Raw genomic sequence first — 26,616 nt, 5'->3', positions numbered from 1 at the left:
CAATAATCAATCATTTTATTTTAGGACAAAATCATCTCCTGTTTCCTTAACAATAAAAATACATTCCATACATTCCACATATGTAAGTTACCAGGCAAACGTCTTACAACGTATAATTATCATTAACACTAAACAAGCTTGTTAAAATAATTAATTTTTCTTCACTTTAAATACTTAGTAGCATGCAATACCAGAAACAGTCTCCTAGAAGCAAGTTGGCAGGGGAGGTTGGCGGCTGACATGTTTTCCTGTTATAAAATTACCTTTTATTATTATTATTATTATTATTAATTCAGGTTTGTTTAATAATGACTTTTTGGAATTAGCCATTTAAACACTTTAATTTAAACAATGCTTCATTAAACTTCTTAGAATTATTTATAACCATATAGACTATAATTATATTATTTTAAGACAATTTTTACCTTCACAGAACATATTTCCTTATTTAAAGTTATTACAATATTTTTTACAACTTGCTACATGCATTTAAGTTCCAAGAGTTTATGAAAATTAGCCATCCTACTTTAGGATAAAACACACCTTTTAGAAAATCTTATTAAATTTCGGTCAGCATTCCCACAAACTTTTAACCTTCTTTAATATTTATTTAAGTTTTACATCCTTCATTTTATCCTGTGAAGAGAAATAAACTATTTATTTTAATCTAGGCAAGAATAACTTTTTATGAAAAGATTTATAGTAATTTTGTTAATCAAGACTTACAATTTTTATCATTGTAGTGATCTTATTAACATTTAAACTTATGTATTAATATAAGTGCTTATTTAATTTTTGGCCATTTGAATAGAGCTCTTTAAAAATTTTTTTACTTATTTATATTACCATCCGGAGGTATCATAATATACACTGACATTGAACAAACAGACACAAAACAATTATAGCACATTAACAGAAACATACAGTTTACAATTAACTCATAATTCTTACTTTCTTGGTATAGCTGTTTTTAAGTTTTCCATTATATCACATCTTAGATTTCACTTTTTAAGATTTCTTCTGGAATCCATGTTGCCTGTAACATGCAAGCTTGTACTTGGAAACATTTTTATTAGTTATCAGCAATCAGTTAAGATAACTTGTGCAGCATAAATGTAGTTAGGCTCTAATTTAGCAGTTTAGACCGTTAACACACATTTTTGGATTATTACTCTGTAAGACTATACTGAGACTTGAAGTTCACGAGTAAACTACTGATTTAAAACTGAAAATTCCTTTTTAAATTTTGATAAAAATTTCGTACTAATTTTATTATCTTGGTTAAATAAGCCCAATCAGAATTAGCATGGAAACAAAACAGAACACCAATGTTGCCTTGTTTTTCTCTTTTTTCAGTGGCTTAATTCTGTTAACCCCCACTAGCCCACAGCTACATTGTCATGTAGAAAGCAGGGGGCTGAGAGGTTGGAAAGGGGGATAGCGGGGTCCTCAGTGGAAGGAGCGCCAGAGAGGGAACTGTATATAGCCAAGAGAGCAGGCATGAGGCCGAGGGGGATAACTTTGCCTTCATGCACTTCAGCTGAGAGCACGTGTTTAATTAATTTTGCCCAAGTAGAGGGTTCCCAGATGGCAGCAGTGGAGAGCCAGGGATTGAAGCGTACTACTATGTCCCAATATTGGTTCAATTCTTTTTCTGAGATTTTTTTACTTGGTGGCTAGCGAGGAGAGAGTGCAGAGCGTGAGCTTGAGGAGCATTTTCAGAGGAAGAAAGGTTTCCCATCATGATTTACCTTACCTGGAGACAGGAGAGACGGGTTCGTGCCCCATGTTGGGCGCCACTTGTCGTTGTTCCTTCTTTGGTGCCTGGGCCCTTTGTCCCGCAAAGGTGCCTTAGCCATGTAGAGGGGTCCCTCTGCCAGTCCGAGAGAGGATGCCCACTCCCTACGGACAGAGGTGCGGGGGTAAGGCAGGCAGAGTTTAAGTCACACAGACACGAACAGTTACACAGACACTTGCAGACAGTCACAGAGACGCACGCACGGAATGAGACTCTGGAGACATCTGGATGGGAGGAAGCAAGTCCGTTTATTGTAAAGGAGGAGGCTATTTTATACTCTTTTGAAGGATCGTGTAAAAGGTTGGATGATAATGAGTGAGGTAAGACACACGTCAGAGCTCTAGTGCTGGCTGCTGTGCCCTTATTGGATCTGTGCTCACTCAGTTTCAGTTGCCTTTTCCTGGAAACAGGCAGGTTTCTAGTATATGCTGAGTCATTGCCCCAGGCGCTCTTTTGTTACTTTATTGCCGTTTGGTTGGGACTTATGTGCTCTTTTGTTCTTTCCCACGGTTTGGTTACCCCAGGCACCATTTTGATAGCTCTAGGTGCCATCTTCCGTTAGGGACTTTCCAGTGGGGGGAATTCCCACAGGGTATCACACCCAAAAAAATAGATTAGTTAATAAACACAATCTTTCTCTTTTGGGGAGTCATAAAATAGTGTCAGACTGTCACACCATGCAATGGATTGGCTTAAACAATTGGAATTTATTGGCTCACAGTTTTGAGGCTGGGAGAAGTCCAAAATCAAGGTGTCATCAAGGTCACCTCCCAGAAGACTGTGGCATTCTAGGGCTGGCTGCTAGCAATCCATGGTCCTTGGCTTCTCTGCCATAGAGCAGTGCGCATGTCAGCTTCTCTTAGCTTCGTCTTCTGGGTTCCTTTCACTTTCAGCTTCTGGCTGCTCTCTCCAGGTTTCTCTGTCTCTGTGACCTTCCCTATAAGGCCTTCATTAGTAGGATTAACACCCATCCTGATTCAGCTGGGCCACACCTTAAGTGAAGTAAACTCACGAAAAGGGCCTATTTATAGGGCTCACACCCACAGAAATAGGTTAAGTTTAAAACATGTTTTTCTGGGGCTACTGAGATCCAAGCTTTACCCTTTTCCTGTGCTTATAGCTTTTATTAATTTCTCTTGTCATTTTACTAGGCTGACTAATCCATCTAATACAGGGGTAAGTAGTAGTGAAAATACTTCATTCTTGCCTTGATTCTATCATGTTAATAGGATAGTCATCAATTCCCGTTTTTGAATTGTTTTCATCGTTGATAATAATGATTATGGGAAATGTTTTTTGGTATTTATGTACATGGATTTCCTCCAGATATCCATTAGTATCAAGAATTTTATTAATGGTTGTCCTATGGTCAAACCATTTTTTTTTTTAAGATTTATTTATTTGTATTTATTTCTCTCTCCCCTTCCTCCCCCCACCAGTTGTCTGCTCTCTGTGTCCATTCGCTGTGTGTTTTTCTGTGACCGCTTCTATCCTTATCAGCCGCACTAGGAATCTGTGTTTCTTTTTGTTGTGTCAACTTGTTGTGTCAGTTCTCCGTGTGTGCAGCGCCGTTCTTGGGAGGCTACACTTTCTTTCCCACTGGGTGGCTTTCCTTATGGAGCACACTCCTTGCGCATGGGGCTCCCCTACGCGGGGGACACCCCTGCATGGCAGGGCACTTCTTGCGTGCATCGGCACTGTGCATGGGCCAGCTCCACATGGGTCAAGGAGGCCTGGGGTTTGAACCACGGACCTCCCATGTGGTAGGCAGACACCCTATCCATTGGGCCAAGTCTGCTTTTAAACCATTTTTATTTTACTTGAAAAGCCCCACTTAATCATGCCATTTTAAAAAATGTGCTATCAGATTCTGTTTGCAAATTTTCTCTTTTTTTCCTGGGCACTTGAATGGATTAAAATGGGTTGTGATTATCTCATTTTTGAAAAGTTGGTCGAATTTCCCTGCAAAATTTTCAGATTGGCACTTTTTATGGAAGATAGTTTTTTGATGTATGGTAATTGATCTCTTTGAACTTTTTAGCTTTGCTGGGGTCAGTTTTATATTTCTCCAGAAAATTACCCAGTAATATACTTTTTCTAATTTATTTGCATAAAGTTGTAAAAAGTAATTTCTTAAGGTTTAAAAAATCTTTTTCAAAAAGTAGCTAATTTCCCCCTGATATTTCTTATTTTGTGCATTCTTTCTCCTTGAAAAAAAATTAAGACAACTAATTTTTTTCTTTTGTGCTAATTTTAAACATGTATATATTAATTTTAATAGTTTTTCTCTTTCTGACTTCTCTTTGCATATTTATTATAAATTTTTGGTGTATATTGCTCTTTATCTTTTTTTTGAGCTAGGTATTTAATTTTTAAATTTTTCATTCTTTTATTTATATTGTTAAATATTAAGACTATGAACCTTACTTATATTTGAATTTTTTCCCTTAGTTTTTGATAGGTAGTATTGTCATTATCATTAATTTTCTAGAAAATCTTCAGTTTCAGTTCTATTTTCCAAGTCAAAAAGCCTTTAAAGTTTTACTAATTTCAATTTTTATTGCATTGTGATAAGAATATGGTAATATTTATATTTTATGAAAATTACTAATATTTTCCTTGTTACCTAATATAGAGTGAATATTCCATTTGCACTTAAAGAAAAGGTATATTTGCTATTTTTGGCATAAAAAACTAGATTTATATCTGTAAGATCTATGTCACTGATTATGCTATCCATGTCTTCTCTAGCCTTTCTTGTTTTAGGTTCACTTGAAAAATTCTGGCTTTTCTCCTCCTTTGCTTATTTTGGTTTGTTTGTATTAACTTTATTTAGGTTAGTTATATACCATGAAATTCACCAGTTTAAAGTATATAATCCAATCATGTTAGTAAACATACAGAATTGTGCTACATAAAGTTTTAACTCTTTAATGAGGGAAGCAGCAAGATAGACAAAATGGCTGCTGATTTTTATTTATATGCAGAAAGAGAGTGTGCACAGTATATGTGTTTGTACAAAATGAAAGGAATAAAATTCTTAGGATAGATAAAAATTGGATAATTTATTACACCTTTTGATTACCGTCTCTTTCTGGCTGTAAACCTAACATCAGTTTCTGGAGATTAATCTTTAATTTCACTGGGTTTTAAATTGTCTACATTGTTATCGTTTGTGGATTGATAATTAGACATACTGTAAAAAGAAAAGTAAATTCCCCAAGAGTGTCAGATAAAGGTCAATTAAGAAATATTAAGGATCTGCTTTTTTTTTTTTTTTCCAGTCTGGCTTCTTAGAAACTGCCCTACCAGAGAGGTCAGCAAACATTTTCTGTACAATGCCAATAATAAAAATATTTAGCTTTGTGACCCATATGGTCTCTTTCTTTTTTTTTTTTTTTTTTTGAGGTACTGGGGATTGAACCTGGGACCTTGTACATGTGAAGCAGGTGTTCAAGCACTGAGCTACACCTGCTTCTCCATATGGTCTCTATAGCTATTCAACTCTGCAATAGCACAACTGAATCATAGACATAGAATGAACGTGGTGATTGTTCAATAAAACTTTACTTACCAAAACAGGCAGTTTGCCTGTTCTAGCAAGCTGTTTTAAGAATTAAGCATTTCCACATTGGAACCGTTGTTTTCTTTCTTAGGACTGTGACCCAGTTTCTAGGAATAGCGGTCACCCTAGGGTAACTATGAGAGTCCCCCCAGAACAGAACTTAACCTGCTTTATCCTAACTTTCCTTTTATAATTCTGCCCCAGTCGTTCCCCACAACACCAGCTCAGAATAGACTTCCATGCCCACAGGGGTTTCTCTAGATTTTGCTTCCAGGAATCCATAATCAATGTTTCCCTCTATGGTTTCTCCAGGGTTGATTTTGGGGGAATGGGCCAGCAGCCCAGACTAATTCCTCATCTTGGCAGAATTTAAAATTCAGCTATGCCATTTCTGATTTGGAATATAGACAACTGACTTAACTTACCTGAGCTTGTTTCCTGGTCTATTGAAATGGGATCACAGGCATAACCTAATAATTAAATATTAATGTAAAGACCACGTTCTCAGCTCTTTCCAGCTCTCACACTGCCAGGCAAGAAAATGGTCGTGACTGGAACTACAGTATGCTACACAGGAGAATTCTGGGAATTGTAGATTAGGATGAGGCTGTGACTCCACATACTCAGGCATTTGTGTTCTGGTAGACACTGTTCTGGACCTTTTGACCCTGCCATGTCTGTCAAAGTTTCTGTGAGTCTGGCTAATGTCCATTATATCTGAAAGGAGGCTATATTTTGGTCTCTAAAGGCCCTTCCTGGATGAAAAGGTTGGAAGCAAAGTGCCTTACTTAGTGTGTGGAATCCGGTGGAAGCTGTGCTCCTGAGGATGCCCCGTCCTACGTGGAGATAAATATATCCTGGGTAAGTAGCACCCTCTGAGGTTTTGTTCAGCATCATGGGTTTGAGGGAAGGTCTGGCCTAAATCCCTTCCGCTGTAGCTGGCTTCCATTGGATTTGAGGGATGGTTGGGATTTGTCTGGGCAAAGTAAAGGTAATTCTGACCATCTCATTTTGTGAGCTCTGAAGCAAGCCTGATCTCATGGCTTCTCTTTCTTCTCCAGTTCTGACTTCTCAGGACTCTGCAAATCTCCAGGAAAGGAATCAGAAAATTGATCAGTTCCAACAATTATAAAAACCATGCCCCATGTGAGTTGCTCTTTGTTCTCTCCTTCCTGAAGTGCAGTCATTTTCTTATGAGGTGTGAGCACTGGATTTATTTATCCTAGAACTTTCTTTCCTTACCTACCTCCAAAGAGAACTGCTCCCAAATTTCCCCCATTCAAGTGAGTAATAAAAGCAAAGAGCTCTGTTCTTCTTTAAAGTGTTTTTCATCTCTCCAAAGCATTTGGATATTCATTCAGGAAGTCATTTTACATTTCCTAAATGCTCAGTCTTCTGCCAGGAGCCTTGAGGGAGCAGTATAAACCACTAGTACCATGGCGTGATGAAGCAGAGATGAACGGTTCAGTGGGACACCTGGAAAACTTTTTACCTACAGAACTAGGTTTGCCACTTGAAAGTAATAGTACATGAGACCGAGTTCCCAATCTCAGTGTGTGGTAAGATTTTCACTGAGACTTTTAACTTATGGTGGGTAACTAAGTACTGATAGGGGAGAAATCCTATTCCTTATATTAGTTTCCTACTGCTGCTGTAACAAATTACCACAAACATAGTGGCTTAAAACATTACAAATTTATTATCATACACTTCTGGAGGTCTTAAGTCTGAAATTAATTCCCATGGGGTTAAAACCAAGGTGTTGGCAAGACTGTGTTTCTTCTGGAGGCTCTAAAGAAGAGTCCATTTCCTTGCCTTTTCCAGCTTCTTGATGCTACCTACATTCCTTGGCTTGTGATCTCCATTTTCAAAGCCTGTAATCTCATCATTCCAACCTCTGCTTCTGTTGTCACATCTCCATTTTTTACTCTCCTGCCTCCCTCTTTTGCTTATAAAGACTCCTGTGATTACAGTGGGCCCACCTGGATAATCCAGGATGATCTTCCTATTTTGGTATTTTAAACTTAATCACATGTAGTCCCTTTTGACTTATAAGGTAAATAGTAAATAGTGACTTATAAGGTAAATAGGTTCCAGAGATTTGAATACAGAGATCTTTGGTGGGGGTGGAAGAGGGGCATTATTCCAGCACCATGCCACTCTTGCCCAGGAACCAATGAGAGGTGATCAGCAGTCAGGATCCCCTTAGAGTTGGCTGGGATTGACCACTCCTGATGATGTTTGTGTTCACATGGACTGACGTCCATTGACTTGCTGTAGCCTAGGAGCATGGAAAGTGTGAGCAAGTAAAACCTGCCAGTGCATACTCTCTTAAGGATTATAGGTCTTTAGAGCTCAAAGACATTAGAGACTTTGTCCAGTTTAAATACTCACAAGAAAGCAGATCATTAGAGCAATATAATGGCATTATCATACATCTATTATAGGCTTTGCTAAGATGAGAAAAATATTCAATGGTATAATACTATGACATGATGAATCTGAGCCTTCTAAAACTTATGTCCAAATTCTATTTTCTAGTCTAGAGATTTGGTAAAAATTATTTGGAAATATTCCATCAATTTTGTTTGTCTTTTTTCTTGAAAGAGAAAGGAGAAGGAAAGATGTCATATTTATTGACAACTTGACTATTTAGTTAATTTATTTATTATTTTTTAAGAATTTGAAAATGTGCTGTGTGGCTGTATACAGTGTTTCTTTTAATTGAGAAACTACAGTTATCCTGCCCTTTTTATTCCTGGAACTTTCTGGATAATGAAATTGTCCTGTTCTTCCTAGGATGTTTTGTCTGTGAGAATAGACATGCTCAAGGAGTGTGTTGATACCCTGATTCAGGCACCTCATTCCTTCACTGATTACTAATGTTATAGTTTCCAGCCATGGCCTATTGTTTATTGTATCATCCCCTTCATTCCATGCCCTCCTCTACCTTTTCTCCTTTGATCTCAAAATCGTTACCATATTGTCATGAATATTGAATGGGTTTGTCGTTGCAGTGGTTGATGACTTTCAGGGACGTGGCCGTAGACTTCTCTCAGGAGGAGTGGGAATGCCTCAACCATGCTCAGAAGGACTTGTACAGAGATGTAATGTTGGAGAACTACAGCAACCTAATCTCACTGGGTAAAGCCATTTTCAACAGAATTTGTCTGCTATAATTTCTGCTTCCTTCATTGTAAATTTCTGATTTCTGTTCCCTCAGGTAAGGTTTGTGTTTCTAGAGGTAGAAATAATAGCTGCACTGTATACCTTCTTCTCCATCCTTCAGACTTTCACACCTTCAAACTTTCACGCTTTCCTCTGTCACTTCCTATCAATGTCTGTCTTCTGTGATGATCAGTGTAGGAGATTTGAATCTAATATCATGCTGTCAGCATAGCATGACCATGTCACATTTATTTTCTCTTAAGCTGGATGTTCAGTCCCTAAGCCAGATGTGCTGTCTCTATTGGAGCAAGGCAAGGAGCCCTGGATGGTGGTGAGAGCCATGACAAGAAGACAGAGCTCAGGTGAATAAGGACTGATCACACAGGGGAGCTGCGAAGACATAGGATTGTTGACATGTTCATGTGAAGTTCCTCTCAAAGGCCTATGGAAAGAAGGCCTGAGAGCTAGGGAGATCAGGAAGGCTATATCAATTGAGTTCTCAAAGGAACTTCCCTCCCATTCCCATTTACCACTCTTCCTCTCTCTTACATTCCCCTTTTGTTTCAATGAAGAGCTACCTTTGCTGTCTTTCAGGGACAGTCTTTTTAATTATTCTTTGAATTGAGTTTTTCCCCATTTGCTCTTTTGCATGGAAACTTGGATATGTATCTATAGCCAGCAAAGGTTTATAGACCGTTTACTGTGGTTTTAGATTAGATTGTCAGGGATGGCCTCTCAGGGGAGGTAACATTTCAACTGAGACCTGAATAAAGGTAGCCATGCAAAAATCAGGATAGTTTTGTTCAGTCAGAGGAAAGAGAATGCAAAGGGTCTGAAGAGGTGCTGAGATTCATATGATGGTCAACAAGAAGGCATGCTAGCTAGAGCAGGGGAGTGAAAGTAGAAATAAGAGATGAGGACAGAGAAGTAGGGGGAAATCAGATCATTTAGAGTCTTGTAAGCCATTGCAAGAAGTGAAATTGTCTTCTAAGTATGATAGAAAGACATGACAGGATTTTGTACAGGTAAAGAAGGGATCTTGGTTTTAAGATCACCCTGGGTATATGAGAATGGGGACAGGAATGGAAACAGGGAGAGCGATTAGAGGAGTCTACATTAGAGATAACAGTGACTTGGAATGGGGTGTAGATTCTCGTTATACATTTTGAAGATTAGAACTAATTTGATTTGCTGATAGATTAGGAATAGGTTTGGAAGCCTACAGAAGGAAATCAAGAATTATGCCTTTTACATTTCCCTTAGATATCCATGTTGAGAAGTTTGATAAGCATTTGGAAACCTGGGGGAGAAGTCAGGACTGAAGAGATAAATACAGGATTAATCTATGTTAATTAATCAATGCTTTATGATATGGATGAAAACTCGGAGGGAGTTGGTTTACATGGAGGAGAGGTACAATTCAAGAACTAAACTAAATGTGGAGCATTCCCACATTTAGTTGGGAAGAAGAAAATGGTCTAGGAAAGAAAATTGAGAAGGAGTAACCTGTGATCTGGGAATTAATCAGGAATGCAGTATACTAGAAGCCAAATTGCATACAAAAAGTTGGGAGTGGTTAACTGTGAAAGATGTTGCTGAGAGGACAAGTAAAATGAAAGCTGAGAATTGACTCCTGGATTTGGCAAAATGGTGTTGGTTACTGAGACAAAGTAGATTTGGAAATGAGAAGAACATAAAATGATTGTAGAGGCTTAAAAAGAAATGGGAAGAAATAAATCAACATTAAAAACGAGGGTGAAACAGTGAAAGAGTTAACTCACCAGGCAGTGTTGAAGGTCCATCTGAAGAGTTTCGAAAGTTACAAATAGTTTAGAAATATTTTAGAAATTTTTTATTATAGTGCTATAATATTTATGGAGAGAAGTGTGACTCTAGTTTTTATATGCAGTACTATTTCAACTGCCTGAAAATGTGTGGAAGACAGCCTGAAGGAACTCTGGCTAGATGTTAATTATGGGCATGAGAGGGCAAACAATTATAGACAGGAAGTACAGGCACATGTTTGGAAGAGTTTTTCTAGGAACTGGAACTGAGAAATGGAATAGGAGCTGCAGGGTGAACTATAGGCTCAAAGGAGAGTTTTTCTGTTTGTTGTGTTTTTTCAACAGAGAGTCTTTAAGATGGAGATAAATGTTAGAGAGATGGTATAGGGGTAAGTAATCTAGAAAAATGGGTGGTAGTGGTCTAAAGGATAGCCTGAAATTTGGCTTTTTGGGAGAGCGTGGGTGGGGTAGGATGGAGGACAAATCGTGCCTCAGAGGAAGCAGTGTGCTCAACTTTTCAATGGGAGCAAGAAGGTGAAGAGAATAATCGGAGGGGCGGGTTGAGGCTAATAGAGAATTTTGCAGAAAGTATATGATGATTTTTAGAAGGCCTTCTGGTCAGAGGAGAGTAGGAAATGGGTTGGAGTAGGGAATGTCCAGACTTGTAATGGCATGAGAGTCCTAGAATGATCAAGGACTCAGGAAGGTAGGACTTCCTTCTGAGGGATTGGTCCTCAGTGATCTCTTTGGGAATGGTAATTGATTATTTCTGTTATAACTTCAGGGTGGTGGGGTTGTCACACTGAGGCTTATGAAAATTTAGCCCTCTTGAGCAAAGGCAGTCTTAATAGCAGGCTATGAAAGTCTTAAGAACACCCAGAGCTTGGGGGTCTCCTTTGTAGACTATGGTAGGTGAATGCCTTATCAGAAGAAAGAATTATAGGTGCTGCCCTGCTAGGAATCTGTGGGACTGGGGAGGCTTCTGCAAAGCAAAGATGTGTAAAGTTTTATGTGAGCCCTGAAAGGATGGAAGTGGGTAGGGAGGCCAGAGGTAGAGGGAGCAGCATTCCTGGCAGAGGTTACAGTGTAGCGAGGCTGTAGGTGGATGGAGCTTGGTGTGTGTGAAATATAAGAAGGCCCTGTAAGGACCTTGTGAGAAGCCTGGTGAGGGAGAGATGCCAAATGTGAGGGTGAGAGGCTGGCAGGAGCCAGCTACATAGCCTTCTAGGGGTTATGAAAACAACTAAATAGGTAGTAAGTAGCATTTGTTTTGTTGCTGTTGTTCAATAAAATAAAACAGAAGAGAAAATAAAATACCACAGAAGACATCACTTGTAGCAAGATAATACTTATGACATTTGTTTTTTTGTGTTTGTACATTCATTACCCCATAGTATGTATTTCTTACTGTGAGGTTGTTGTAGTCAAACAAAGTTTGAAAAATTTTGCTGAGAACTTTGGACTTTATCCCCAAAACATTGGCAAGCGATTGAAGAATCTTAAGCAGGACAGTGACATAATGTGATTTTTACATATTTAATATATCACTCTGATCACAAGGTTGCAAGATGGAGATTAGAACAAAAGGTCTCATGAAATTGTTGGATAGCTTGTTGTTGTACTGCAAATTTGGGCTTCCACAGAGTGTTGGCGGTAGAATGAGGAAGAAGAGAACAGGTTCAAAAACTGTTTAGCTAATAGAATCGGCAGGACTTCTTGGGGGCAAGAAGAAGATAGTCTTCCCAAAATGACTTACGCTTTTCAGACTCCCATTTTGTTTTCTTGCATCAACACCCCTTTTTATGTCCCAATACTGTCCTCTATTACATTGGACAGTCTATATAAAGTCTTGTCAGAGAGTCTGTGTCTGCTGCTCCAGTCACGTGGTAGCATTCCCTGCATTCGAAGATTACGCTTGTCTTCCAAGTTCTTTGTTCAGAATAATGTAAAATTTTCTTTTGTATAAACATCACTCTTTCTAGAGCATTACAGAAGTGCTTCCCCCAGAAACAAGAGAACATTTGGCCTTGGGTATAAGGTTTTGTAAAGGAATGTCTGAAAATAGGCATGAAGGGGGAAGCAAGCACTGTGTATGTAGGCTGTGTGCTAAAGATTAGTTATATGATAAAATAGGAATTATTTTGTGCTTAAGGAGCTTGAGTAAAGCGATTAACAGGTAAATAAGTGAAATATGTTACTGGAAGTGCAAAAATGAGGAATAAGATAAGATATAGAGAATAAAGACATGATCCTAATTTGTGTTATCAATGTCAGGCTTTCTGAGCAGCTGGCATTTAATGTAGGGCATTTCTGACAAGAAGGAGCTAGCCATGCAGAGGGCATTCCTGATAGATCAAACAGCATGTGGAAGAATCTGAAAGGGGATAGAAATTTGATGTTTCAGGAGATTCAATGAAACAAGGTTAAAGACTTGTTTCTCAATGTAGGAATGGCTGAAAATGAGGTTAGAAAGGTAATCAAGGATTGGATCATGCAGGGGTTTGTAGGGCATGAATAGGAATTTGGATTTTAGTCTATGTACAAGGGGTAAGCCACTGAAAGACTTTAAGCAGTATTTTCAAATTTTGTTTTATATCAGAAACATCTGGGGAGATTGAGAAATGAGTGAAGATTTGTATTTTTTAAATTATTAACAAATATTGAGTATCAACAGTGTGCAAGTAATGGTCCTAGGTACTAGAGATAAAACAGTGATTGAAACAATGTCCTAGCTTTGATGAACTTAACATTGTGCTTGGGAGAGACAGACAATATGCAAGCTTTACAAATAGTATATCCATTATTGATAAATGCAATATAAGTGCATTTATATATTGGATGTTTTTATAATGTGGCATTTGAGCAGAAAAAGAAATGAAGTGAGAGAGCAAACTATGCATATATCTGGGAGAGGAACATTCCACAAAGAGGGAATAGTTAGCACAGAGATATGAGCTTGGCATGTTCAAAAAATAAGGAGGCCATTGTGGGTAGAGCAAAATGAATAATTAGAGTAATAGGAGATGACATCAAAGTAGTGCCATGTAGAGTCTTGTGAGCCATAGTATGGATTTAGGATTTTATTCTCAAATGGTAAACCATAAGATTTTTAACTGGGAAGTAATATGATACGAGTTATGTTTTAAACTGATTCTTGTGGATGCTGTGTGAGGAATAGATGGTAAATGCAAGGGTGAAAGCAGGGAGACCAGTTAGGAAGTTACTGCAATAAGAGATGGATGGCTTGGTCTAGCACGGTAGTAGTGGAGGTGATCAGATTCTTGATAAATTTTGATGAGAAATATGATAGGACTTACTGATTGATTTATTTTCTGGCCAAACATCTCTTTGCTTGTTTGTTTCAGGGGAAGAGGAGTGGTGGGAGAAAAGGTTTTTTTGTTATTTTATAAGTTTCCTTTTTGATTGTAATCCATTCTGAAGTTTGAGAACCATTGATGTAATCTGCATTGCTAATTACCTATAAACTTTCCTCATTCTTTAAATGTTGCACAAAATATTGCGTCTGTTTAAGCTATTCTTTTCTTAAGGAAATTAGTTTAATTAAATCTACCATTTTTACCTTAGAAGTTTCATTTGTCTGAGGAATCTGAAACAGCAAGAACTTGTTTTCTTGTTATCTTACAGACTTTGAATCCAGGTGTGAGTCCAAGAAGTCATCTCCAAAAAAGGGAATTTATGAAATGGAGTCAACCTGGTGGAAGATAATGGGAAAATCTAACAGCCACAACCTTGAGTACAGTGGTCCTGGAGACAATATACAGTTCAAAGGTCCGTTTGAGAGTCAACAGAGAAATCAGGGACAGCTTTTCATGCATGTGAAAATTACCTGTGAAGAAAAGGCCCCTCAAAGCCACTCCACATCCCCTATGTTTCATGAGATAATTCCTATCAAGGAAAAATTGTATAAAAGTAAGGAATGTAAACAAACTTTCAGCAATCTGTCATGCCTTACTGAACATAAGAAAACTCATGAGAAAGAAAAACACCCTGAAGTTAAGAAAGGCAGGAAGACCTTTAATAAACCACCAAGCTATTTTCAACATCAAAAGATTCAGACCGATGAGAAACCATATGTGTGTATGGAATGTGGAAAGGCCTTTGGTCGTAGTTCTGACCTGATACAACATCAGAAAATTCATACTAATGAAAAACCCTATCAATGTGAAGTATGTGGGAAGTCCTTCATTCGTGGCTCACAGCTAACTGAACATCAGAGAGTTCATACAGGTGAGAAACCCTGTCAATGTAAAGTATGTGGGAAGGCCTTTATTCGAGGTTCACAGCTAACTGAACATCAGAGAGTTCATACAGGTGAGAAACCCTATGAATGTAAAAAATGTGGAAAAGCTTTTAGTTACAGATCACAGTATACTCTCCATCAGAGAATTCATAGTGGTGAAAAACCCTATGAATGTAAGGAATGTGGAAAGGACTTTATTGTTGGCTCTCAACTTGCTTACCATCAGAGAATTCATAGTGGTGAGAAACCCTATGAGTGTCAGGAATGTGGAAAGGCCTTCATTCGTGGTTCACACCTTACCTATCATCAAAGAGTTCACACTGGTGAAAAGCCATATAGATGTAAAGAATGTGGGAAGGCCTTTTTAAGTGCTTCCCAACTTAATGAACATCAGAGAATTCATACAGGTGAGAAACCCTATGAATGTAAACAATGTGGGAAGGCCTTTATTCGTGGGTCCCAACTTACTTACCACCTGAGAGTTCATACAGGTGAGAAACCCTATAATTGTAAAGAATGTGGGAAAGCTTTTACTCGTACTTCATATCTTACTAAACATCAGAGAATTCATACAGGTGAAAAACCCTACAAATGTAAGGAATGTGGGAAGGCCTTTATGTATGGCAAACAACTTAGTGAGCATCAGAGGATTCATACAGGTGAGAAACCCTTTGAATGCAAAGAATGTGGGATGGCTTTTATTCGGGATGCATATCTTACTCAGCATCAGAAAATTCATGGTGAGAAACATTATAAATGTCAGGAATGTGGGAAGACTTTCTTTCGTGCCACACAACTTACCTATCATCAGAGAATTCACACAGGCGAAAAACCCTACAAATGTAAGGAATGTGACAAGGCCTATACTTACGGCTCGAAACTTAGTGAACACCAGAGAATTCATAGAAGTGAAAAACCCTATGAATGTAAGCAGTGTGGGAAAGCTTTTATTCGTGGCTCACACCTTACTGAACACCAGAGAACTCATACTGGTGAGAAACCCTATGAATGTAATGAATGTGGGAAAGCCTTTAGTCATGGCTCAGAACTTACTCTACATCAAAGGATCCATACTGGTGAGAAACCCTATATTCATGTCCAGTGTGGGAAAGTCTTTAGACGTCATTCACAACTTACTCAACATGTGAAGCTTCATAATTGAGAAAGCCAGTGAATGTGATTTAGTATAAAAAAGATTTTACCTGTATCCTATTGTTCTGGAATATTAGAGAACCCATGCAATGATTGATTGTAATAAAAGTAGGACACACTTTTACTTCTGTATAGAATCTACCTAATTTTAGAAAGCCAGTGTTAACTTAATGAATACAGAAATGGCTTTTGGAAGCCCTTGAACATTTTTTTAAAAATTGCTGTACTGTGGGTTGTAATGCTGACACACATCCTTTATTAAGTATCATCTCCATTTCATCACTTCCTAAGTGTGAAATTGGATAAATTACTTAACCTCTCAGTTTCTTTATTTGTAAAATAGCATAAAGGTATTTTGAGGATTGAGGTAATAAATGTTAATCCCTTTGAACTGTATCTACTACTCAATGTCACTATCATCATTGCTGTCTACATCATTATTATATGGTATTAGAGAAGTGAAATGGCTGGAATATTTTATGTGTACAGTAAATATATGTAAGCATTCTATTGCCATTTTTCCCTATTTGAACACAACATAATTCATTTTGGAATAAAAATTTTAGAATTAAATAAAAATGTGATGGCCTCCGTTCAGAGCTAAGAAATTTGGCCTCCCTGGAACATTCATACTGGAAAGAAGTGCTGTGATAGAAATGACTTTAGGATTGTTGAGCTTTTATTAAAAATAAAAAAGAGATGATTTTTCTACAACAGATTCCAAAAGCAGACGTCATGTAATCCACATTTTCCATTTATATCTTTATGACAAAAGTAGTTGTGAACAAAATGTTAGCCAATATAGCTCCACTTTTTTATAATGGTATGAATTATTTTCTTAAGAAATAAAAACCAAATTTACCAACTACAATTATTCCTCATTATCCTCATCTATTCTGTTCCTGAAAATATGTTTAATAGTGGATTTATCAAATTTGCTGTATTTCAGAACCTATATTCCATTATTTTAAGTGGAATTAATGTGTTCCCTGCTCAACCCTAATCGATTTTCCCAAATATAACTTAACTTAAACTACCTACATGACTTTGGTCAAGGATTTCTGAATAATATTAAGCATTTAAAAAACCCATTTAACAGTTAATAGTAGATTCATTTTTAGGCCTTTTACGATGATTTTGATCAATGTGAATTATGAACTTTTCTTATACACTTTGAGGAATAGTGAATTATGTTAGATACATAATGAACATACATGCATTACAGTAAAAGAAAAGAAACTTTTAAATAATGAAGACTTCCATTTAAACTAAAGAGTTGTTTATCATGTTTGGTGGTCAGAAGAGAATTGGTATTTAGTTGGTATTTAGTGGGCAAAGGTGAGTGAGAATGAGCTGGGAAGCAGTAAATGTCTAAGGTTCTTCCAGATCTTGTTCTAAGGATCTGGTGGACAATATTTGCCAAACTTAAGACTTTTGAATGGAGCAGCTATGAACCACATCCAAAGCCACTGATAGAAGTACTGAAACAAACGTTTCCCAAAACAATACCTAACTTTTCTACATGCAGTACTTCTGCTGTTTTCTATTATATTGTTTTTGATAAATACTGTACCTCAATCAGTCTTCACAGTTTAAAACAGGCCATGACTTCTGCTTTGAATAACACTAATTTTAGATATATATTGCAAATTATAATCCAATTGTTAATTCACCATTTTAAAAACTATAGCAAAAAACAATAGGATGACTAAGTACCATTAGAATTCCATAGTAGTGACCCCTGTGATGCCACTGTAGCCAAGCATTCTTCATCTCTGAAGTACATTTCAGTCATATTGGATGACTGTTATCACAGCTCAGTCACTCGTGATTCAGGAGTTAATATTATTACCAAACTTAAGTTTTAAAAATTTAGAGGAAATTTAAGTAATGAAATGTAAATAGACTCTTAGGTGTTATAGTAAAATAAGTCATTGCTAATCTCTACCAGGTAATATTTTGCATGTTAAAAGCCTTTTGTAGACAATACCCTGAGCCAGCTTCTCACAAATACCGAAGTAATAATAAACTCCTACCTACTATTGGAGAGAGAGTTCTGCCTTATTGTATATGAGGCAGTACATAATCAGATTTCCTTACTGGCACTATGAAACCTGCTTGGAAAAAATCAAGCAAAAAGATTGTGATTAGACTGGCAATTAAGGAAAAAAAATTACATTTGTTATTGCTTTGCAGTCTTTTTTTTTTTAAGATTTATTTTTATTTCTCCTCCCCCCCCGCCCCCATAGTCTGTTCTTTGTGTCTATTTGCTGTGTGTTCTTCTTTGTCCGTTTCTGTTGTTGTCAGTGGCACAGGAATCTGTGTTTCTTTTTGTTGCGTCATCTTGCTGTGTCAGCTCTCCGTGTGTGTGGCGCCATCCCTGGGCACTTTCTTTTACGCTGGGTGGCTCTCCTTACAGGGCACACTCCTTGTGCGTGGGGCTCCCCTACGTGGGGACACCCCTGCATGGCACGGCACTTCTTGCTTGCATCAGCACTGCGTGTGGGCCAGCTCCACACGGGTCAAGGAGGCCTGGGGTCTGAACTGTGGACCTCCCATGTGGTAGACGGATGCCCTAACCACTGGGCCAAGTCCGCTTCCCTGCTTCACAGTCTTGACCATCAATTCCTTGTCTTCTATAATAATTAATATTCTTGAATTTTGAGCACACTTTGAGAAACACTTTTTAACCAAAATGAATATTAGTGGAAATTTCAGGTATTTGTGATAATAACAATAGAACTGAGGATCTGGTGTGATCTTTTCATTTCTTTTTTTTTTCATTTCCAAAGTCTTTGTATATATATTTATGTTTATTATAAGTACTTCATTTTCTCTACATTTCACCAAATATGGGCACCACTGTTACTTCACATTTATTGTGTGTTGAAGCTGTAAATAAACACCACAGAAAAGCATGTCCTTAAATCTAATCCCATCCTGTAGGTGTGAACTCATTGCAAGTCATAATTTTTACTGAGGCTTTCAAGTTAAGGTGTGATCCTGCTCAATCAGGATGGGTCTTAATCCTATTACTTGATTCCTTTTCTTATTTAAAATATTTTTTATTTATTTTTAAAAGATATGTAGATTACATAAAATGTTATATAAAAAATATATAGGGAATTCCCATATGCCCCACTCCCCACACCTCCCACTTTTCCCACATTAACACCTTCTTTCATTTGTGTGGTGCATTCATTGCAATTGCTGAATACATTTTGGGGCATTGCCACACAGCATGGATTATAGTTTACATTGTAATTTATACTCCCTCCCACTCCATTCTGTAGGTTACGGCAGGATATATAATGCCCTGTATCTGTCTTTGCAATGTCGTTCAGGACAATTTCAAGTCCCAAAAATGCCCCCACATTACACCTCTTTTTCCCTCTCCCTGACTTTAGCAACTCAAGTGGCCACTATCTCCACAACAATGATATAATTTCTTCCCTTGCTAGAATCACAGTAAGTCAAAGTAGAATACCAGTAAGTCCACTCTAGTCCGTATTTTATTCCCCAATCCTGAGGACTCTGGGATGGTGATACCCACTCCACCTCTAATTCAGAGGGGGTCTTCAATCCCATATGGCTGATGGATGGGATGCTTTTGTTTGCAGTTGTAGACCCTTGGTTCCTTGGTGTGCTGGTTGTCCATCTGTTTTCTGTTCTTAATTCAGTCATTGAAATAGGGAAATTCTCTGTAGCTCAAGTTTCTGCAATACTCCTTCCCCATTCTGTCATAATCTAGTTCACTTTAATGAGCTTTGTTATTAGATTTTTTAAAGGGAAACTTGAGTAAATACTATTTCAGTAATTTATATTTATTTCAAAATCAAGTTTTCAAAGTTGAAGTTTCCCTTGTAAGGTGGTGGAAAACAGGAAATACATTAAGCAAAGAATTATTAAAGGCAGACAAAAGAAACCACATTTATTGCAATATTGTTTTAGTTTCTCCTTTTAATATTTTATGAGTTGCAATCTTAGGAAATATTATAAATTTTTTTTTTGAAAGTCATTACTTTTCTCTTGCAAAATTACATAACAAAATGTACCATATACCAGGGGAAATAGTGCAGTGATTTAAACAAAAAGTTACAGGAACTACCCCCAACTACTGTTAAAACTTTGTGTGTATTTTTGATTTTATCTCTATGCTGAACTATGGTCTGCATTTGAGTCTAAAATTGCATGTTTTAATGGGATAATATATATTAATCTGTAACTTGCTCTTTTTTTGTTTTAACTTTTATTGTAGAATCTTTCAAATATATACAAAATTGGAGTAGTAAAATGAACAGCCATGTACCCATCATTTATCTTTATGAACCACTCTCTTTTTTTTTTTTTTTTGCCTTCTTTCATCTTCCACTTTATGTTGGAATATTTGAAAGCCAACCTATTTCATATTTCCCCTACCTATTTCAGTATGTATCTTGAACAGGTAAGGAATTATTTAATACCCAGTCTATTCTTAACTTTCCTTGATTTTAGTTGGTTTCTTTGAATCACGATTTAAATAAGGTCTACATAGTGCATTTGTGTAGTATATCTCTTATACACCTTGCTTTTCTAAGTGCAGAATAAAACATAGGAACATAATAATAGCAATGCCATGATATACTGCCGATTGTTCCCATGTGAGTTTTCAGATTGCTTCTTTACTGTTGCGAGATAGTGAAATAAATTTTGTTATACACTTACATGTTGGTGCTTTTAGTTCTACAGAATATGATTACTACAAATTAGACTGCTGAGTAAAAATCTTTTAACGGGTTATGTCCAACTACTTTTGGAAAGAAATAATTCTCATTCTTATCAATAGTGTACAAGAAGAGTGTTCATTCGCCATGACATCACTAGGCCCTGAATTAAAGGGGTGGTGGGGAACGATGGAGTAATAGGTTTCGATCCTTGACAGTAGAGAAACAAATGAAGTTAGCCCTTTGATCACACCAGCTTTCTACCTGGAGGCACATTCGGGATGATGGAGTGGAGAAATGTCCTAAGCAGAGCACACAGGTCCTACTGTCTTAAGGAGATGTATACTGAGGGGGGTGGAAGATGCAGGACAGAGTCCTTGAAGAGCAAGCTATACAGAAAACAGTCCCAGAAATCAGCCCAGCAGTCATGTGGAGTCTGCTGAATATTCATTGCACATGCATAAGGTCAAATTTCACAGGATTGTATAAAGAGAATTCAGGAAGCTGAAACTTGATAAATGCCCAGAGCTAACATGGCCCTAGGACATGTGCAAATTCTTGTCCTGATGATCATCTAAGGCATTCTACAGAAACCCTGGAAAGGTCACACATTAACAGCAGAACCATATTATTTCTGGATTAAAGACTTCAGATCTGCCTTAAAGAGTTTTAAAAACTACAAAAGAAGACAATTTTCAAGTAATTTAACTGCCTGCTAGAACAAAGTTCAACACTTAGAAAAAAATTAAAAGTAAAACTATTCAGCACTCAACCATGTAAATTTCACAGTGTGCGGTATGGTTTTAGTTTGCTAGACTGCCAAAATGCAATATACCAGTAATGGGCTGACTTTTAACAATGAGAACAAGTTTAACAGCTCTGAAACATGAAAATGTCCAAATCAAGGAATCACTAGGTCATGCTTTCTCCCCGAAGACCAGCTGCTGGTGATCCTGGAGTCCTTTGTCATATGGCAAGACATGTGGAGGAGTCTGCTGGTCTCTCCCTTCTCTTTTGGGTTGCTTTCAGCTTCTGGCTTCTAAGACTTGCTCTGTTTCTGTGGATTTCTCTGTGTGTCTATATTAATTCTGTTTATAAAAGACTCCATTAAGAGGGTTAATACCCACTAGGGCTATGCCTTATTGAAGTAACCTAATCAAATGGGCCCTTAGTGAAAGTAACCAAATTCAAAGTTACCACCCACAGGAATGGATTAATGTTAGTTAGGTAGATAGAGATAGAAAACAGATGATAGATATAGATTATTTTAAAAGGGCTTTTATATCCTTCCACTCAAAACAGACCTACCATTTGAGAAAAATGTTACTTTGAGAGAAAGTCAAATTTTAGTTTTGCATCAGTATACCATTCAGTAAACAAATCTTAGCATAGATAACAGGTTGAGATGTTAGCCAACAGGTATTTCTGCTATAAAGTTACTTTTTGTTATCAATATCAACATAGATTTTAATTTACAATCTGCCAATTGGATTATTAAGTACTCTCATCCCAAGACTATTAAAAAAGTTTTGAATTGGGGATTATAGGACAAACTATAGAAACTAAGATTTATTCTATAGTAATTCCTCTGTCCCTATCATTCTTAATTTTCAAATATAATAAAGTTCTAAGCTAAACTTAAATTTTCCTATCTTATTGCACCTAGCCCTTCCCCCATAGCTCTCAAAGAATAGGCTGGGGGGGGGGGGCCGCGCAGGGTATGTCAAGGAGTCTAGGAAAAAACCCCACCCCTCCCCAGTAGTTTCTATACTCAGATTTCTATATGACTGTGGCATTTTTAGATTATTTTTGAGAATCCCCAAAACAGAAACATTATGTTTGCAAATGAATCTGTTCCTCTGGGTGTGATACCACTTTGATTGTATTAAATTCAGTGAGGGGGCCTCTGATTAAGTTTACTTGATAAAATCATTTTAGGGCTTCTGATTGGGTTACATCAGTAAGGTGTAACTCAGGTTAAGTCCCTGCTCCCTTGGTGGGCTGATATAAGGACAATCAAGAAGACACATGGGAAGAGTAGAGAACTTTGTCATTTTGGTTCTGCCATGTGAGAAAAAGGAGAATGCTCAAACAGCTAAAAGCCATTTGCATGATAATAATAGCTGACATTGGGAAGAGAGTCCAGACTGATTTAGAAAGCCATGAGAATCAAGTCCTATGCCAGCTCATAGGCAAGACTGGGAAGAAGCTGGACCAATGGAGCCTCAAGAGGAAGAGGAAGCCCAGGAAGGAGAAACCAGGCAGAGCTCGGCGACCATCTTCAACATGTGATAACTGACTTTGGTAAGAAAGCAACCTTGAGTTGGATGCTTTAGGGACTGTAAGCTTTTACCCCAAATAAATGCCCTTTATGAAAGCCAACAGATTTCTGGTACATTGCATCAGCACCCCTTTAGCCAGATTAATACAATGAACTTTTCACCCTGCTTGGCTGTTTTTTAGAGAGGTATGTGTATATGAACAAAAGAGGTCAGGGTTTTGATGTAATGCCATGAAGGCCTGAATATAAGGCACCTTGGTCCACTTCTCCTGTTGCTTACAGAAAGAGTAATTGGAGTATGGTATTGTAATTAAGGGATCCATTTTTGGGCCATGATTCTCTGATTTATATTGTGGCCATGCAATATTACAGAAAATGAGAGTTTTTTCCACTTTAAACTGCCCAGCTTAAAAGCACTCCAGTGTTTCAAGAGGCACCCAAGGGAGGAGTCTGTAAGTATAAAGGGGTTATTACACATGTCCTGGTCTTTTGCTAGGCCCAAATTGTCTTCTCCTGTCCATCGGTCATCAAAAGCTGATGTCAGGTCCTGCGAGGTCTTGGAGAAAGACCTCAAACTATGGTAGGAGGGTTCTTGACACAGGTGTGGGAAAGAATTCAAGGACTACTCATATAGTAGCAAGAAAATTTTAAGTAAATGTGCACACTCAAATTGTGAGTGTGGTGTACTCTTAAGAATTGCACAAGATACCAGGAATGGATTAACTTTAGGAACAGTCTTCTGGGATCCCTCCAACTCCAAACCATCACACTCCACCCTCCGGACCCAGAAAGACATGTTCTTTCCATAAGCAAATTCATTCATACCATCACAATATTGCACAAAGCCTTTTAATTGTATTAAATACAAAGTCTCATCAAAGTCAGTAATAGGTATGATTGGTCCTGCAGCACAATTCCACACAGGTTGTGGACTTGTGAAACTGAGAAAGGGCAGTCAAATGTTCCCATTTCCATAGGGAGGAAAACAGGAGGCACAGTTCTCAAACAATTCCATAATCATGCAGGGCATACTCTATTAGGTTTCAAGATCTGAGAGTCTTCTATGGAATGATGTCCTCAGGGCCTGATGGAGCAGCAGTCCCAATCTTTGCAAGTGTTTACACAGTGAACATGCTCTCAGTCCCACCCTCATCAAGTACTGGCCCAACTCTAATCCTCACCCCAAGAATACTGGAGTGGTGGCAAACTCTCCCCAATTCTTGGAGAATAGGCTCCACCTTCTGAGAAAATAGGTGGGAACCAGACTCTCCACAATCTCTGGGGTACAACTCAACCATTTTAGAACAGTGGGGTGGTGGCCAGACTCTTGAATCCCTGGGGAATGTCCTCCACCCTCTCTGAAAATAGAGGTGACAGCACTCCTCCTGAACAACAGGGCAGAAGACCCACCCTTTTCAGACTCTGGGGGCATACTCACCCCTTCCACACACATGGGTGGGCTTGCTCTCTTGGCCCAAGAAGATTTCTTCAATCCCTACCTCAGTTTCCAAGGTTCTGCCTTTGAAGATATTTTTCCTTTAATCTGTCCCTTTAAGTCCATATTGGCAGTGGTTATATCCATACAGATCTTACAAAAAAACTTGTTGGTTTTACATGTAATGCACAGGGGTCCCAACTGTCTTCAGACCTTCAGACCTTCCACAAATCCTTCCTGGATAGATGCATTTCCAATCCCACTTTGCACTGAAATGACTGAGTAGTTCCATATTCAGTTAAATCCTCACATGGGGCACTATTCTCCTGTGACTTGCTTTTCAGATACTCAGAATTTTCCAAACCATCCATTTCTGGTTTCTTTATGTCCAGGATTTCAGTTCCTAGCTTATCCTTTTCCTATCACATTTAACTCTAAGCTGCAAGGAGAAATCAGGCTGCATTTTCCACATTTAGTTTGGAACTCTCCTCAGCTAAATATTCAAACTCATCATTTCCAAATCCTGTTGTCCATCCAAGACCAGGACTCAATTTTGCCCAATTCTTTGCCAGTTTAAAACAAAGACCACCTATTTCACAATTTGCAATGATACATTCCTTATTTCTGTCTAAGCCTCACAGGAAGTACCTTTAGTATCCGTATTTCCATGAACAGTCTCTTTTTTCTTTTTAAAATCAATTTTATTTATATATATTCATAAAGCATACAATCATTCTCTTTACAATCAATAGTAATCATAGCTGTGCCTTCATCACCCCATTATTATTTTCTTTTGTGTGTATTATATTAGCAGTAATAATATTAGTGGAGTACCAAAAGTCTCTTCAAAGCACGCTAGGTCTTTTCAATCAAGCATCTCACAGTTCTTCCTGCATATACAATCAATAAGCCACTACCATCATTTTTGGTATTTGCAATAGCAGCACCCCACTTACCTGGTACCAAAATCTGTTTTAGTTTGCTAGGATGCCAAAATGCAATATACCAGAAATGGGCTGGTTTATAACAAAGGGGGTTTATTAATTTACAAGTTTACAGTCCTGAGATCATGAAGATGTCCAAATCAAGGCATCATCAGGTGATGTTTTCTCTTTGAAGACTGGCTGCCAGCAATCCTGGATTCTTTTGTCACATGGCAAGGCACATGGTGGTATATGTTCATCTTTCCCTTCTCTTCAGGATTGCTTTCAGTTTCTGGATTCAAGGGCTTTCTCTCTGCTTCTGTGGGTTTCTCTCTATGTCACTTTCTGTATTTATCCCATTTATAAAGGACTCTTGTAAGAGGATTAAGACCCATCCAAGGCCATACTTTACTTACCTTAATGGAAGAAACCTAATCAAATGGTTCCACCTACAATAGTTTCACACACACAGGAATGGGTTTACTTTGAGGACATAATCTTCTGGGGTTCATCTAGCTTCAAACCGTCATAAGCATCTATGTATAAAAGCAGAAAAATGCAAGGCAAAACTAGGACAAATCAATCAAAACAAATAGACTCAAATGACAGAGAAAATGAAAATGAAATTATCATGCAAGAATTTTATAGACGCTATAAAAAATATGCTCAATATTCTGAATAATTTCTTCAAAAGCATGAACATAACAAGAGACAGGGAAGATACACAAAGAATCAAATGGAGGGAAGTGGATTTGGCTCAACAGAGCATCCACCTACCACATAGGAGGTCTAGTGTTCAAACCCAGGGCCTCCTGACCCTTGTGATGAGCTGGCTAATGCGTAGTGCTGATGAATGCAAGGAGTGCTGTGCCACATAGGGATGTCTCCCGTGCAGGGGAGCCCCACACGCAAGGAGTGTGCCCTGTAAGGAGAGCTGCCCAGCATGAAAAAAAAAGTGCAGCCTGCCCAGGAGTGGCTCTGCATACATGGAGAGCTGATGCAGCAAGATGATGCAACAAAAGGAGACACAGATTCCCAGTGCCATGACAAGAATCCAAGTGGACACAGAAGAACACACAGCGAATGGACAAAGAAAGCAGACAACTGGGGAGGGGTGAAGGAGAGAGAAATAAATAAATAATAGATCTTTTTTAAAAAAAGAATCGAATGGAACTTCTAGAAAACTAAGTAAAAATATCTAAAAAATTATTTTCACTGGAGATTAAAGACCATAGAAAATTAGTGAGTTTGAAAACATTCCAGGAAAAACTATGACAAATGAAGCACAGAGGGGAAAATATTGAAAGAAAGAAAGTCTCAGTAAACTGTGGGGTAAATATAAAGCATTTAATGAGAATCATTTAATGAATAATGAGAGGATGAGGGAAGAAAAAGGTAAGAGCCAAAGTCTGGAAATAATCCAAACTTGATGAAACTTATAAATTCATAAATCCAAGATATTTTTGGAAGCACAAAAATTTTTTTCTGTTATCCTTAAATATAAAGAAAGCCAAGGTACATCATATACAAATACCTAAAAAAATAC

At 37.8% G+C, this 26,616-nt stretch overlaps 1 protein-coding gene across 1 annotated transcript in view; it reads left to right on the top strand.

The window, feature by feature from the left end:
• Positions 1-26,616, top strand: part of LOC101414375 (zinc finger protein 571) — a 99,658-nt gene that overhangs the window by 12,838 nt on the left and 60,204 nt on the right. Inside the window, 6 exon segments of the mRNA XM_071209237.1 lie at positions 6,112-6,224; positions 6,425-6,509; positions 8,381-8,507; positions 8,795-8,893; positions 13,961-15,720; positions 17,729-17,746. Coding sequence (XP_071065338.1) covers positions 6,501-6,509; positions 8,381-8,507; positions 8,795-8,893; positions 13,961-15,720; positions 17,729-17,746 — 2,013 coding nt within the window. The 5' untranslated portion in view covers positions 6,112-6,224; positions 6,425-6,500.

Source organism: Dasypus novemcinctus, chromosome 18 (assembly GCF_030445035.2).
Source record: "Dasypus novemcinctus isolate mDasNov1 chromosome 18, mDasNov1.1.hap2, whole genome shotgun sequence".
NCBI classification, from domain to species: domain Eukaryota; kingdom Metazoa; phylum Chordata; class Mammalia; order Cingulata; family Dasypodidae; genus Dasypus; species Dasypus novemcinctus.
Note: the sequence above shows the minus strand (reverse complement) of the source record. Positions and strands in the feature narration are given on the sequence as shown.